Here is a 15,949-nt window from a genome sequence, read left to right as displayed (position 1 = left end):
GGTATTGTGGTGTGGAGTACAGTAGTGAAAAAGCTGGTCATGCACTCGGACAACTCTCTCTCCCAGCGCACGGCTGTCTGGCATACTCTTTGTGGATGCTTCATGATGACTTTGTTACAGCAGCTGTCGCTGTGAAAGGAGCCTAATTATGCAGCAGAATAAGTCCGTTCTATTGCCTGCATTTCTGCATTTTGGTCAGAAACAACAAAATGCTGGAGCTCTTATAGTATGCTGTTTTTTGCCTTAGTATTGCAAATGGTTAACTGTAAAGCTTAGCACACTTTCTATGTGCAGGATATTTTAGTTCTCTTCCAAGATACATGTGATTTGAAGGTTATAAGTTGCTATTCTTCATTGGTGTTTCGACAAATTTTGTATTCAAATAGGTAATCTTGCTTGTTTTCTGATAAAGCTTCATCAGGTGAGGGTAGTGTGCACATTCCACATTTACACGAATGCAGAGAGTTTTTTAACGTGAAAGCCTTATGTGGCCCTTCGGCAACAAATCTCGGCGTCCAGGAAAAGTGGCCCACAAAACCCCGTTGACGTCACCAACACAGACAAAATTCTTTCCGAAGGTGCAGGGAATTGAACCAAGGACCTTCAGTTTGCAAGGCGAGCACACAACCTAGAGGCGACAAAACCGTGTTGCTTCTTGGCGAATAAAGGTGAACCTAGTGTATGCATGGTCTTAAGACTACGCTAATAAGTAGGCGTGTCATGAGAAAATTAAAGGGAAAAAATAAATTTAAAAATTTATGCTTTCGTCTTCAAAACTTCGAAGCAGTGTTATGTGCTCTCCATAACTGTTTTCCTCAATTCAGCAGTTTCATAACGCATGTTGCTTTATACTTTAAACAAGGATACGAATGATGTGAATTTTTTCACATTCATTTAGGGGCCCCAACCTAAAGTTTGCTGCGCGACGACGGTGCCGTGCTCCTCCCGTAGCGGCGGAATTCTGAAGCGTCGATCGGGTGTCGATCGGACGCAACAGCACCGCGGTGCTCTGACTGGCCGTGTTCACGTGCTGCGCACGCTTTCTCTCTCCGTGTGGTGCTCGCGCCCATCTCCTCGCGGGCACGGCGGATGTGAGCACAGCCTGACGACTGCACAGTGCGCCGGTTATGTCCGCCGGAGGGCAGTTTTTACGCGGTGATCGAAGTGGCGTGCGGCACCGTGGTTGCCTAAAGGCGGGGAGGCATCTTGCTTGACTTGTGGGCTTCCCTGAAATGATACGTTTGCTTACTGCTATGTGTGCTGTCAACAGAAATTACCCAAGTGGCAGGGATAGATCAATGCGAAGTACCGGTGCAGTATTGATTAAAAAATAGTACTAATGATCAATCACCTGCGGCAACAAGAGAGAGTGCTTGCGGGCACTTAATATATGTGCTGCTACTCAGCCGACACCATATAAACTGGCAGCGCATACAACTGTGAAGGCGAAGATGGCAGACACGATTCCACATCTGAACTAACCTTGTGTCTCTGTCATACATACGCGGTAGCAGTGTGGCTCAGCAGGTTACAGACCACGGACTGTAGACCTCGGGTGGCTGCGCAATAGTGTTACATGCCTCGTCGATGTGCATCAGAACTTAGTCATGCCAGTGGTTTGTGAGTTTAATGTTCTAAGGCTGTATGTAGATTGTGAGCAAAGCCGTTATTGAAGGGCTCCGGATTAACAGATATTATTTTTAGATATCTGTATGGTAAATACGCCATCTGCTGCAAATATGACCATATGGCAGAAGCGGCTAGGCAAGCGCGACACCGGTAGGAATGGCAATGCGTTACTATATTGATCGTATCAGCCACACGTACACCCATGGTAAAACTGTACACAATAGCAGACATGGTGAACTTCCAGCTTTTTCTGACAGTGTGTGTGCTAAATTAGTAATTTTATTTCACATGAATTCAAGAAGAATGTGTTTTTACGTTGGTTAACAAATGCAGGGAAGAATATTTTTCAAAACAGTGAGGTTGAGAGCACAGACCTTGACATAGTCATATAGACTGATGATTTTATCAAATTTTATTCCAGGTTCTATTTTATCCGTTGCTAGTTGAAAAGTGATTGCATTCTCCACTGAGTGCTTATCTGCTTCACTACTGTGAACCACTGTGACGTTTTTTGCACACTTGTGTCCATACCTGTAGAAAATTAACAGGTGTTAGGCATTTTAAAATGCTCTGAATAGACGAGCACGGACCATTTGGGCAGAAAAAAAAACAAACTTAGAAATGGCAAGTGGTGCCTGAAGCAGTTAAAGCACTTTAACTCTTGACATAATGTGCATCGTTGCAAAGTTGCACACCATAGCTGGGCAGGCTACACATTACACCACTGCAGCATTTTTTCCCCCGACATCGTGATGCTTTGTGTGTTCCGAGCTGTAGTCTATAGAGCGCTCTGGAAAGAATGTCTGTCTGTCTTCATTAACTGTATCCGTGTAAATCCAAGCAGTGCAGCTCTTGTATAAGACACGAAATTCCTATTTCATTACGCTCAGAGTGAAAATTGTCTCTACTTGTGCAGAAAAAGTGCGTATAGAGTTACCACCGGTGCTTTCCCTTTCTGACAGGATCTGAATATATGGCATCTTCAAAGGGCAAACTGTTGATCTGCACTCACTTTTTATTTGGGTGTATATTGCATTTTCAGAGAATAATAATAAAAAAACACCTTATCCAGCAACATCAGCCTTCTGTCTGGGTCTGGTTTGTTTTCATATTGAGCAGGATAATAATTGTAACCGGTTACGAGGAAAGGAAATAAAGGAAAAGCGTGGTGGCTGCCTTCACTCATAGTGGCCACCCAAAATGTGTTGTGAGGAACAGATGGAGCGAATGAGCCACCATAATGGAAAGCTATTGATTAATTTAAACCACCTGGGGCCCCATAATGTGCACTGGCATTGCGCAGTAGTACATGCACACCTTTGCATTTCAACTCCATTGAAATGCCACTGCTACAGCTGGGATTTAGCCCTGTGTCTGCGTGACCAGCAGCTGAATGCTATAAGCGCCGAGCCACCCTGGAAGGATTATAATGTGCAGGAAGAGGTATGAGAATTGGTGCAACTACGTATTGCAACTACCTACAGAGTCTCGAGGCACAAAGCAACACATGTACATGTCACCAAAAATAAGCACTACATTTTTATTATGAATACGGCTTGTGGAGATAAATAATTGCAGAGATGCAGGTGCAGATGCATCTCCCCTTAATTTGCATGCGTTTCTTAGTAAAGCAGTTGCATTTGTTTGTGCACATGCATGAGCAGCAGTGGAGTTCTTCTTCAGCATCTTGGAAGTGGCAACAATTACTGTACTGCTGTGCAGCCCTGTGGGTGTTAAGCCCTATGAATTTTCGCGATGGAGGGTACACTGCCACACTGCCCAGCAGCACGGTTAACGTTGGAAATATCTATTCCAAGTGTACTTGTATGGTGAACTTCCATCACTGTTACGTATAAAGGTGAGTTCTTCAGCCTCGCTTGACTACGACCAGCCCATGATGCCATCCAGCAGCTGAGGGAACCGGTTCAAGTTTGGCTCTGGGAAGGCCCTAAGGCGACTCGGTTCCATCTCTTCCAAGGTTGCTTGGAGGTCTCTGCAAAAGTGTGCAACTGTGTCATGGAAAGGTGTGCAGGTGAGCACAGGTTTTGGTTTTGCAGAAAGGAAATGGCACAGTAACTGTCTCGCATATCTCGGTGGACACCTGAACCTCAGGGCACAGGAAGGGATAAAGGGGGAGTGAAAGAAGAAAGGAAGAAAGAGGTGCTGTAGTGGAGGTCTCCGGAATAATTTCGACCACTTGGGGATCTTTAATGCATAGGGGCAGCCTCCAGCGGCCGCCGCAGTCTGGTTTGAACCCGGGTACTCCGCGGTAGACGAGCGCCTTAAACACTGAGCCACAGCGGTGGGTAGGTAAGCATAGTGATAATGAAATATGTGGCTACCACAGGTTGGAATTTGTGAGGGAAAGAACGTGCAGTGAAACGCATGCACACAGGTAAGTGACACTGCACCATTTACCGTATTTACTCCCATGATGAGCCCACTTTTTTTCCCCGAAATGTTGACGTCAATTTGGAGGGAGGGTTCATTACACGGGGGAAAAAAGCTTAGAGAGATTTCTTTGTTACAGACAAAATTTCATATCATACATCTGTCTGCCCATCCATCTGTCCATCCATTTTCAACAAAAGGAGGTGCTCGACAAGTTGCATCCCCGCGTCACCTGCGTTCGTGTCCCTGATGTTTAGCATCGTTTGCTTCAAAAGGTGTGTGCTGTATCATGTCGTGAAATGTGATAGCTAACAGCGCCGGCCAATCATGGAGAGATAAAGCCTACACGCTGAACATTGGCCCTGATGATCAGGTGTGCGTTTTTTATGAGAGATAAAAAACAAGTAAATTCTTAATGGCAAAAGTGGGAGGTGAGTTCATTTTTTGGTTCGGTCGTGGCCTCACCCATGGCAGCCACTATGACATCAGTGTAAGCCATTCATAGAAAAATCTGCACTTCCTTTTTCAGGAATGAAAACGATTTGTGAGTCCAGGTTTGGTGCCAACAAAGTAAGCTGACAAGTGATACAATCAGTGTGAAATCTCAGTTTGTCCACCACATAATATTAGATTCAATACCCTAGAAGCAATGGAATAGTGGGTTAAGTCTGGTCCTAGCCCAAGACCGTTCAGCTCAGCTGTTTAATTTGTCAGCTCATCTGACCTACTTAAAAATGTCCGTAACCAGGGGTGTGTGAAGAGCACTTTCTCATAACTGAATTGAATATGAATGATGTAGGGTAACAGTGAATTGAATGTGAATCGAATAGTGAAACACGAATCAAACATGAACTGAATACTAGTGCGAAAGCACTCATATGCTTGCCAACACCGACCAAGAATCTTGTCATCTCTGGGTCCTGTGCCATTGCCTAGCTACAATGACTCCACATTGTTAAGAAAGATCAATATCCGTGACTGGGAGTGAAACACGCGGTGGAGTCGAACACGCGGTAGATCAGCTTTGCAGGCCGCTGCGCGAGAGCACCAGGCTACCACTGCACCTGAACACGTCTCGTGTTAAAGGGGCTGTGAAAGGGGCTCTAAAAAAGTTGTGGCATGCCTGGGATATTAAAGCACGCCGCTTCATGAACAGTGTCCAGCAAGAATTTTTTAAATGCGCTTTGTAGAAGCTGAGTTATCTGTAGTCAAAATTTGAATTTCAGCATCTTCGCGCCTTTTCCTCTCCTCTCATCACTTTTTGCACGCTGGAAGGTAGGCGCTCCTCCACTGACCCCTGCTCTGGGAGCGGAGCTTCCCGACAAAACCGTAGCTAAGCAGCTTATTGGCCGCAGCCACGGTAGCTGCCTGATGTTTGAAAGAATCTAGCTAATAGCCATCTCTCAACATGTATACGTAGATGCGAGCAACGGAGGAAGGTGCGAGCACGAAAAGTCGCCGGGAAGGGCTCGCCAACATTGGCACGTGATTGTGGGTTCTCTGCTGTGTGTAGAAGGGTATTATTTGGCTCTCGTTTTCATGGCAACACAGTGCAGTGATTAAGTGAGTTAATGCGCTCTCCTCGGAAGGCGTTTCAGAGCCCCTTTAAACTGCAACCCACTCTCACGCTGTGCATTGCACACCGCCTTCTTTGTCCATTAATACTGCTTCGGGCCCGTGCTTTTGCACTATAATTGGTTTAACCAAGTTAAAAACCTGACACTTTCATTTTAGTTTTTCATGCAAGTATTGAATGTTTGTACAATGAATAATAGTGCAAAACAGCAAAGTTATAGGCAGTGCTACTGTATATGGCGCTGTAACTTCAGGAGTTCTAAGTATAGCTGTCAAAAGGCTCAACACTGATCTCTACTAGGGGCTATGCAACACAATGTCACTATGTTAACCTTATTACCGCAATGTCACATGATTAGGAAAATTGCCATTTTCTACTGATGACGACAAGGAAAAGCTAGCACCACATGCCACCCAATGAGAGCTATGTATGAGTCATGGTGTCCAGAATTGGGCATCAACGCATGGTGCACATGTCTGAGCACTCCTGCATCATGCAGTTTTGGAAGCTATGTATGAGCATTACAAATGCTGCCACATGAAACGGACTGCGCCGCGAAGTTGAACTATCTATCCAGCCCAGACCGATTGTGGCAGCATGCTGCGTTGCGTTGGAGTGGTTCTGAAACTGTCGCAGAAAAAACTACCGCGAGCCTTATTCGAACTCCGAGCCAATTATTCGAAATATATTAAAAAACTTCACAGAATATTCGGGTCACTATTTGAAGTTTTCTAATATTCTCACACCCCTTGCTATAACGTTACTACACCTCTGAAGTTGCAATGCCACATGTTGTAATTGCCTTGTACAACCAAGGAATGGCGGGAGGGAATAAAATGAAATGTGGCGAAGCAAGCCCCCAAAAAAGAGTCATGAGGAGAAATAGTCTGTGCCATTTGTATACAAGCCTGTGTAACAGCATTTAGCAACTCACTTGCATGTACAACAGAGCAGATATCCCTCTTTATGCAGCTGACCTGCCAGCTCACTTTGGTGATTGTGGAGCAGTTTGTCGTTCACAACTGCTATGAGCTTCTTCCCAGCTCTAAGGGCTTGGAGAATGCTTCCTGCACCTGAAATACGATAATTAAGCATGGTTTTAAGTGTTAGCTATTGTAAAGTTATGCTAAAACATTGCAGCTGAGGATTGACATAGTGTCAGCTAGCTGGACTAAGCCCTAGCTGTGAAGCACAGATTTTAGAACTCTGCTGTATGTTTCCCAATATGCAAAAATTTCAAGCATTGTTCCCACATTGACAAGAATATTAACAGCACCTAATTAAGCAGCATTGTGAAAAAAAAAAAATGCTTCCAGGTAAGGCCAACATTCACCCTGGCTTTTACGCTAATTATGAGGAAAAAATGTAAGAAAAACTCTGATCAGTAATGCTCGCTGAGCAGATGCACAGCTTGAGCTACTTAATCAAAACTGTATGCAGTAATGGATTGCACCCATGAACTCACCTCCATGACTTATCACCAAAGAAGCTTCGTTTATGTCTCTTGTTAAGGAATCCTTAAAGTTGTAGCTCTCCACTGACGGCTCTACATGCCCTTCGACTTTGGGGGTGTTCCCTTTTCCGACTTGAAGAAGGACCTTTGTGTAACCTTGGTTCTTCAGGACCTATTGGAAAGCCACCGTCAGCATATAGTGGAACGAAGTGCTCACGGGAATGGGCTAGCAGGAACTTCATTTTTACGAGGGTTGTGCTGCTTAAAATGATAGAGTCACACGTACAGTTAGTAGCCTGCACTTAGCCGTTCCTGTTTGCCTTCGCCAACTGTGTTCCTGTCAATATTACAAGCAGCGCAGCTCACGGCTAAGCATTGCGATATTTCGCGCGCTGAGCACACAAAAATGCACTCACGCTTAAAACCTCCGGAGACGTTACAGTGTCGACCAGTTCGTCGAAGGAAGTTGTTCCCACGGTAACAAACACAGTCTTCATATTTCAGGACTACTGTTTTTGATCCTTCATGGGTGCAAGAATGCCTGCGAGTAGGACCACAAACAATTGTAAACGCCAGCGAATGCCAAAACAAATCGAACGTGCTGTGATACAGCCCAGTGAGCTGCAGATTACGATTAATTAACCAATTAGTGAATAGGTCGCAATACGCAGCCACGCAGGTATAACGCAGGTGTCGATTTTTTTTTATTGCGACGTCACCACCCATGGTGACATCTTTCCTCCACGTAGTACGCCTGCAAGCACCGAGTTGCATTTCACGCACCGTAGTACGTACCGTACACAGTACCTGATATATTTCCGAACTTCCAGGTCACCAGCAAATGGCACGTATTGGTGAAATATTTCCGCTCGCCAAATTTCTCGAGAAACACAAATGCAGTACGCTGTTGCGAAACCACTCCGCCAGAACAGCACTGAAAGTAACCAAAACCAAAACCTCCGTGCGTACGGCTACTCTCGCCCCCAGGATACTGCAACTTCATAAACAGAAAAAAAAATAAAAAATAAACGAGGGTATTGTGTTGTTCCAGTGCCTGCCTGCCATGGCGGAAGGGTGGATAATCGTTCTGTGGTGACAATATATTTTTATTCCTTCAAGCTGGCTTGCTCAAATCGCCTTCAAATTCGAGTCTGCTATGCATCTTCTATAGTGTAGGGTAAGCGACGCGATATTTTCTCTTACGCTGCCGTCGTGTTTTTGTGTGCCGCCAGCTTCGATCAGTGTAATGTTGATGGAACGCCGACCTGGGGATGCGTTCGGCGCAAACGCCGTAACGCTGAAAATTCGAACAGATTGGTCATCAGCTTAATGTCGCCGTCTGTGAGCGAGCGGTACAGAAGCAGTGCTCAAGCGATTTCGAATTTTATGCGATCGCCAGCAAAGTACACGTCGTATCTAGCCCTGTTTTGTAAATATATGAGCGCACCCGCTGCCTGCTTATCTGGTGCAGGAATTGTGTTTTGTGAGCTCGCGAAGGTGGTCCTGATCCTCGCGTTCGCATGACATTTCTGATGTGTTTGATTCCCGGATTTCTTCAGTCCTGCCACGCTGATAGACTTATCCATGCGTCTGTAGACTCGGTTTGCCAAGTTGCTTTTGCTGGCGTGACATTTGTTGGGCGCGCACGTAGGCGCGTTTGTGCCGTCAGGCTGTGAGATCTCTGGCTTTCTTATCAAATTATTCTCGTTACTGCGTGGCTGTTCGAGGCCGCGAACATCTGTTGATCCCTGGCCAGGTCGGTGCAAGGCCCGTGTAGCATGTAAGTATGCGCGAGATGGGAATAGCGTCTTGCGTTCGTACTTCGCGAAACAAATGTCACTGCGTCCTGTCTGAAACGCCATGCAAGACGCGGGTAGTACAGCCGCGGTCTGGTCACTTGCTGCGATGGCTGGTCATTGTGTGTGTCGCAACCTCAATAACTCTAATCGTAGGTAGTTCCCGCGAAGTTGGAACGATGCGGCCGACCGTAAACTTGCTTGCTTGACTGCACGCATTTTCTGCTTTATCGCATTGATCGCCGGTCGTTGTTCTTGTGTTTGCTTCGGAGTGACATTTCGCTTTTTGTTGTAGTGTTCCACAAGCCTTTTCGCAGAGGTCGTATTCAGGAGAAAAAGAAGTGACGTAGACAGTTTATTTTCTGGAAGTTCTTTATAGCACTACAAAACACAAGGACACAGGAAGAAGTACACAGGACGGGCGCTGTGTCCTGTGCACAGCGCCCGTCCTGTGTCCTTGTGTTTTGTAGTGCTATAAAGAGCTTCCAGAAAATATGCTTCACCAACTAGCCCCACAACGTGTTTTGTTAAGACAGTTTATTGTTCATTTTATTGTAGTGGAAGGACTGTTGCGTGTAGACCTTTGGGAAACCTGATATCAGAGCTTCGTTTCCGCTTATTGCCTTATTTGTTGTTTTTTGGTGTGTTTTAACGCATTTGTAAAGTACAGTTGCAAAAGCTAACGAAAAAAAAAAGACTGAAAGGCGCTACCTTTTTTTTGGCCGATTTAATGCATGAATGACGTCAGGCTGCTTTTTTTACACTTTCTAGAACGCCTGTGGTGCATGGAAAGGTGTTCCAGCCTTATTTGTTGCTTATTATTGTGGGCATATAAAGTATATAACTTAAGAATACTTCCACGGTTCTTTCTTTGGTGCGTGTGCGAACAAAAGGTACTTGGAACAGGTCCAAATGTTGTAGAAAAAGGCATTGCATTTTGGGGGACCTGGCCTCTACCAGATAGAATTCAGATTAGCAATGCTGCTCATATCTTGCAGATTATGGAAGACCAGCTACTGTCCCCGGGTAGTCAGGCTGCCCAATGGGGCCATTCCTCAGGCCTTGGGAAAGGCCAACCAAAGGCAAGTTTCATTACGATGCAGCAGATGAGATGTTCCAGCTATTGATCAGTGAGCAATAGTTAAGGGAGGCATCTTGTCAGTATGGTTGAGTTTGACTGGTGTTTGTCCCACCGTTTCTGTTTATTGGCACATAGCCCGTCATAGTTGGTGGCACGGCCAGGGACACTTTATTTTTTGTTCTCTTTATTTTCCTGCAATAATTTTTTTTTTGCACATGCTGGGAAACATTTTTCTTGTTTATTATTTTAGTCCCTGCATTATCTGTTTATTGGCACAGTTTTAGGCAAGGGCAGTGTTTGCTGCATTTTCCAGCACTGTTTGTGCTCTCTTTACGTTTCATTCATGTGTCTGCTGTGCGGCTGTTAACAGGTTCTGCACTAATCTTTTGCTGACATCCACCTCAGTTTTCGAATGGAACTTGAAATTGTTTGGACAGTCATATTCGAATGCATTGAGTTTGGATTGCAGGTTGTTGTGAGCATTAGACCCACACTTAAAACCTTTGTGTTAATCTTATACTATTTTCAAGTAATTCTAGAAAGTTGCAGTGCCTGATTCATTAGGGTCAGGTTACTGTGTGCTTTCAGCTGCCCTTACCCCATAGGATGTCAAGTGGGAGACTGAAGCTACCGGAGCAAGTCCTGTTGTTAAGCTTGCACAAGTGGCGTCGCCAGTTATTGCAACTTCTCAAGCACTGCTGAGCACCAAATGTAAAAGTTATTTCCAGTAATATCTTCTCGCTTAGCTGATCAGTGATAGCCGCCACGGCTTGACTTCAAGGTGCAGTGCACGGCGAAGCTGATTTTTAATTTTTAATCGTACACAGCCAGGCCCTTTAAAGAAGTGAAGGCAGCAAATTAGAAAGACATCAGTTAACATGAATTGCATGTGTTATTTCATCTATTCCTAGTAAATAATTTATATTTTGGTTTCTTCTCTTATTTTGCTCTCTCAAAATTCAAGTCACACGAGGTGTATGAAAACAGCAATATTGTAGCTTCTTGTTCATTTGTTTCATTCTGGCTGTATTGACAGGCTGGCTGGCATAAGAAAGAGTTGCAGTGCATAAAAGATACAAAGCGGTGGCTATATTGCAATCCTTTTGAGCCTTATGTGATCCGAACCAAATTTGATGTCATAGCCACCGTTCGGTCGTTGAAACTGAAACCGGAACAATTTACATGCAAGAAGAAATGCGATTATAAATTATCTACATGGCACATGCGAATTCCGCGTGATGTATGCATGCTAATGCATTAAGCACCATTCCAAAGCAGGAAATACACCACTAGACATTTGGCATTAGTATTCTTTATAGCATGCATGAGGAGAAAACCCTTTGAGAAGACATTTTACTGGTCACTGGTGGCCTGATGCGACAGAATCCCTTTCAAGGACCCTTTAATGTTAGACTACCTCTTTCCTTTGCATGACCCCATTACATTTAAAAACACCTTAATGCTAGGCACCTTGTCATTTGCATACAGTGCTATGCGTTTGATGCTGTTGATGCTATGTCTGAAAGACTTGCTTTGGGAGGGTTTCATTACACACACAGTTTCAGTGGCCATGCAGAAACTTATACTTGGCATAAGTGGTGGTTTAAGTTGTGTTTTCGTTTTGGCGCTGTATATGTTTGCGTCTAACAAAGTTTTTGTTTCATCATGCTTTGCCTTTAATGGGAGTTGTGTAAATTAACCGTGTAAATAGGTTAAGAATAAGTGGTGACCCCTTGCATGTGAATACATGGGGTTTCAGCTGAAGAAGGAAAAGGACAGTCGTGTGAGCTGTTGTTGGTCCTTCACAAGCGTTGCATTGCAGGTGGCCCAAGAAGTGGTTCCCGAAGGAAGCCCTCCACCTACGCTCTCCTCCATATTTGAGACTGCATTTGGTGCCACTGTAACCCAGTCATCAGCTGAGCTGCCGAATGGTACGGTGGCGCACACAGTTTAATCATTATACTGTTAAAAACCAGTATTGCTCAGTCATATTTTCAGAAACCAGAGTGATGACATCACTGATCACCTTCATCCCTGTGCCTATTAGGCACCTCATTTATCTCTCAGTATGCCACTGATGTTGAGGCCTAAGTGGCATCACTGTACATTGCATTTCTGGAAGTTATGAAGACAGTAGTTATGGCTTTTTATGCTTCGTTATTTTTAACAGTTAGTGCTTAGCACATCAGAACAATTTATATGAATTTTTGTGCCCTTAATGATGGGTAGCATGCCAGCAAATTTTTTTTTTGTGGGGTGTGATAATTATAAACAAAAAAAAAGAAAAGGAGCTGGGCACATCCTTCTAATATTTCAATGTGTGCTGCTGTGATACTTCCTTGGTGTACTGGGAGGCAGTTTCACACCTGTAGTTGCAGATTCTGCTGCTGAAGCTTTAAGATAGGCACCGTAATGTAGGATGTTCTTCGCTTCTCCGAAAAGGTTAAGATAACCTTCTGGCCTTGCGGTGTTTGTGGATACCAACATGTCTTTGCTGTTGCTTCTCGGCACTTCACTCGCTCTCTCTGCATTAAAGAGCTAAGTACTGAAGATTGAAGCTGCATATGTGCAGTAGACATGTGATAAGCTGTGTTTCTTATGGAAGAATAGTGCATTGCAGGGAGTAGAGTGGGTTGTATTGATGTTGCACGTGTGTGGTTTGCTTTGAAGCACTTGTGCATGGCCCTGCTTTTGACTTTCGGCAAACATGGTGTAAGTTCAAGCGGACACATCTTAGTGAAGTTTTTTTCTCTGCTGCAAAAGCTGGACCTTCTTGCCTTTCAACTGCGGCTGTGTTTGCTTCTGTCTCCCTGGTTGCAGTTCCAGAGATGCCCATAGACTGTGGTTCCCCCCTCTTTGCTTCTGCTGACGAAGATGCAGACAGTGCATCCAGTCGGCTCGACCGCGGAGGTGTTCGTGGCAGTCACTGTGGCTATCGCCGAGCCTCCCCACCCCCAGCCTCCTATCCCCTTTCGTCGTACTCCCCTCCCGGGCCTCAGCCTTTCTCCCCCTTCTCTCCCACTCCCTCTCACCACCTCCTTTCCCTAACTGATCTCCGCATGGACATGCGGATAGCTGCAAGGAGTGGTAGTGCGGCAGCTTTCTTGTCTGCCACTAACGTTGGCTCGCAAAGCCGGGACTGGCGTCCGGCCAGCGTCGTCACGCCAGGCATCATTTCGACCAGCGTCTGCTCCCCAGGCGTGGCCTCGCCGGGCATTGTTTCGCCCAGCGTTGTTCCTCCCCCCAGCCTGGTGCCGAGTGGCAGGCTTGAAAGTGCGGACGCACGGCATCGCAAGCGCCTGCTCAGCGAGGGTGAGAGTGGCCGCCGCAAGAAGGAGAAGCCGCGTAAGCTGTACCCTCCGTTGTCGGCATCGGCAGGTCTGCCGTCGGCTCCTTCAGGGTCGTCCTTCTGCCGGAGGGTTGATGGCCGCAGAAGGAGCTCGGAGAGTGGGGAGACATCCGATGGCAGGCGTGAAGGGAAGCGTGGGTCTGAGCCAAGAACTGGCGGCGCCCCCCCATCCCCCAGTGAGTGCTGGATTTGTGTGGAGTACATTGAGCAGATTGTTGCATCTCTGTTGTGGCATTTTTTAAGGAGCAGAGAAAAAGGCCATGTAGATATTCGTCTCTTGGTTGGCAGGCAGGCTACTTTAAGCCCTGCTTTCATGTCTTTGCCCCGTCTTTGCTTGCTGCTTCTTTCTCCTCGTTCTGCATGGTTTTACTTTGCAGTGGGACCAAAGGCTGGGCTGAGTTGCAGGCCAGGGTGGCTGCCCTGCTTCTGCATGTCTTTGTCCTTGGGTGGTGGCCCAGAATATTTTTTTTTTGTTGTATTCTTTTTTTTTCACTTTTGTGATGCACAGCTACATTTGAGTTGTTGATTTTGTGCTTGTTTTCAGGTTCCTCATCGACCAGGATGACTCAGCAAAACAAGTCTTACAACAGGGTTGAGCGAGCATCTTCTGGTAGTGACAGCGACACGGATGTCATTGTCGCCACACCACGGGCAGTGATACACAGTGTGCACAGTCCAGATCACAGCTATGTGGAAAGCCGACGGGGTAGGGAACATCGGAGCCGAGCTTCCCCCAAGGGTCAGCCTGGTGAGTTTAGGAGCTGAGGGGGAAGCAACTGTAAGGGGAGCTTCTCTTTGACGTGAGCGGATGGTTAGATAGCGCCATGTAGAGAAGTAACTTGGTGACGTAGAATACAAGCTTCCCGCACTGCAGTTTCCTACTGGAGTGATAGCACAGTGCACCATCAGGCATATTTTAAGACACCTGCATGTGTTTTCATACAGGTGTAGTAAAAACAAGCGGCATATAGATTGCAGAAGTGCATGAGAATGTAGTTATTTTTGCTTCCGTGAGATGCCAGCAGCATGTTAAAGGCTTTGAGCTGGTCAATGCAGTTGCTAAACTATTTGGTGATGATATTGACACTCGGGGTCAGCATTTTGGCTCGTCTAGTATGCTCTTGCTTTATGTCTGCTGAGCAGAGTTTAATCCGCTCGTTTTGTAATCACGTTAGGTACATCCCGTGGCACTGAGCAAGGCTCACATGACGATGTGGAGCAGGACACGGAATACCACTGGCCCTCAGCACCGGATCTGCAGCTGGATTGCCTCATCAGCGATGAAGATGATGATAGTAGCAGCGTGGAAATTGTCAGTGTTGAGATTCCCAGGTGGGAGTTGTTCTTGGCCATCTGAACATCTTAGAATCCAATGCGGCTACTAAACAAGCCCGAGATAATAAAATCCTTGCCACAATGAAATGTTTTAAGTATCCTCTGTGAGGATTTACGGCTTCTGAGCGGGTTTTATTGCAACTATAAAATGTCTTTGACCACGGTAATAGCTTAGTGGCTATAGTGTTGATGATGTGCCCATTGTCGAAACATGATCTTGGACCTTAACTTTGTTTTGTGTGGTGGCTGCGTACCACCAGCTTGTGAAGTAGAGTTGGACAGCTGAAGAATGTAGGTGGGCATATATTGGCAGCTAAGGTGTAAAAGCAGTGTCCCAGTGGCTTCATGCATTCTGCTAGGGGTAGGTGAATGTAAGCTGCTGACAACAGAGCATTTTGTGATTGCACTTTTTGTGCAGAGATGAATTTTCAGTTCTCTCTGCAGGCCCTGTCGTCAGCCACACTCGCGTCAGTCGACTGGAAATGCCAGCGGACACTCGTCTGCCTGTGGTTCGGGCCGAACAGGAAGCGGAGCCACCGACTTGTCGCGTCCTGCCCTGAGGCGATCACCGCTATCAAGTGGAGGTTCACTGGATGGTTATTCGGCACAGCAGACTGGTGGAGGTGGTAGGGAGCGCTCCCATCATGGGCCTGGCAGCACTGTGGTGGCCGCCACAGCTTTTGTCGACTTGACGCAGTCAGACGAAGAGAGTGGTGGTGCGGGTGCGGCTGGCGGCAGTTGCACGGGTGGGCCTGGTCCAGCATCCAGCTGCCGAGGGTCACCGTCCTCCTCTATGCCATCATTTCCGTCATTTTCTTCTCTGCCATCGTCGTCGTCCTCAGTGCCACACTTTGGGCCCATGACGGCGGTGGTGCCTCCTTTGCAGGGCTGTGGGTGAGTGGGCATTGGTGTGGCCCTTTCGTCGCCATTCTTTTATATATTTATTTTTACTGTGATAGCACTTAACGTTTTGTGTGTGAGGCCTCCACCCACAAGCCACCTCCCTATTGCACCCTCCTAGCTAGGGGACCGCCCATGCTCCCACCGTCGCCATTGATCCACCTCCCCACCTCTCCTTCACTGCCCAGAAACCACCCTCCACAAAGCCCGCCACCCACTAGAAGCCCATGCAGGAGCAGAATAAAAAAATGACTGCAAAGTCACACAGTGGGAGAGCCACCTGCTCTGTAGAAGCACTGCCCACCGGTCATCTCCCCTTCCCACCCATCTAATACCATCACACTCAACCCACCTCCCCACCCTTCCTGCATCCTGCAGAAAAATTGTCGTGTGTGTGAAGTCTTGGCTTTAGTAAAGGCAGCATAGTACCGTAAAAACC

General features: G+C 46.4%; 2 protein-coding genes across 7 annotated transcripts in view; one reads left to right on the top strand and one right to left on the bottom strand.

Annotated features, from left to right (window-relative positions):
• Positions 1 to 3,148: 3,148 nt before the first annotated feature.
• On the bottom strand, positions 3,149 to 8,033 carry Alg13 (Alg13 UDP-N-acetylglucosaminyltransferase subunit). 2 transcript variants are annotated; one of them, XM_077627673.1, is made up of 5 exons: positions 7,857 to 8,033; positions 7,466 to 7,590; positions 7,062 to 7,221; positions 6,531 to 6,669; positions 3,149 to 3,622 (listed from the first exon to the last, which is right to left on the bottom strand). In XM_077627673.1, the coding sequence occupies exons 2-5, from the start codon at positions 7,544 to 7,546 to the stop codon at positions 3,511 to 3,513; spliced, it is 492 nt and encodes a 163-aa protein (XP_077483799.1). In that variant the 5' UTR covers positions 7,547 to 7,590; positions 7,857 to 8,033; the 3' UTR covers positions 3,149 to 3,510. The 2 variants fall into 2 exon arrangements, with proteins under 2 accessions (XP_077483799.1, XP_077483800.1); XM_077627674.1 differs by having other exon boundaries at positions 7,845 to 8,015.
• Positions 8,034 to 8,086: 53 nt separating this feature from the next.
• LOC144093916 (uncharacterized) overlaps positions 8,087 to 15,949 on the top strand; it is a 69,410-nt gene continuing 61,547 nt past the window's right edge. For 2 of the 5 annotated variants that reach the window (XR_013306350.1, XM_077627665.1), the window contains exons 1-7: positions 8,087 to 8,226; positions 9,844 to 9,927; positions 11,749 to 11,857; positions 12,747 to 13,451; positions 13,820 to 14,023; positions 14,451 to 14,607; positions 15,055 to 15,504. Coding sequence is in view for 3 of the 5 variants with exons in the window: in XM_077627665.1 (XP_077483791.1) it covers positions 9,847 to 9,927; positions 11,749 to 11,857; positions 12,747 to 13,451; positions 13,820 to 14,023; positions 14,451 to 14,607; positions 15,055 to 15,504 (1,706 nt within the window). In the remaining 2 variants the exon portion in view is untranslated. The remainder of the gene's footprint in view (positions 8,227 to 9,843; positions 9,928 to 11,748; positions 11,858 to 12,746; positions 13,452 to 13,819; positions 14,024 to 14,450; positions 14,608 to 15,054; positions 15,505 to 15,949) is intronic. The other 3 variants (XR_013306351.1, XM_077627667.1, XM_077627666.1) reach the window with 2 other exon arrangements.

Source organism: Amblyomma americanum, chromosome 6, assembly GCF_052857255.1.
Source record: "Amblyomma americanum isolate KBUSLIRL-KWMA chromosome 6, ASM5285725v1, whole genome shotgun sequence".
Lineage (NCBI taxonomy): Eukaryota > Metazoa > Arthropoda > Arachnida > Ixodida > Ixodidae > Amblyomma > Amblyomma americanum.
Note: the sequence above shows the minus strand (reverse complement) of the source record. Positions and strands in the feature narration are given on the sequence as shown.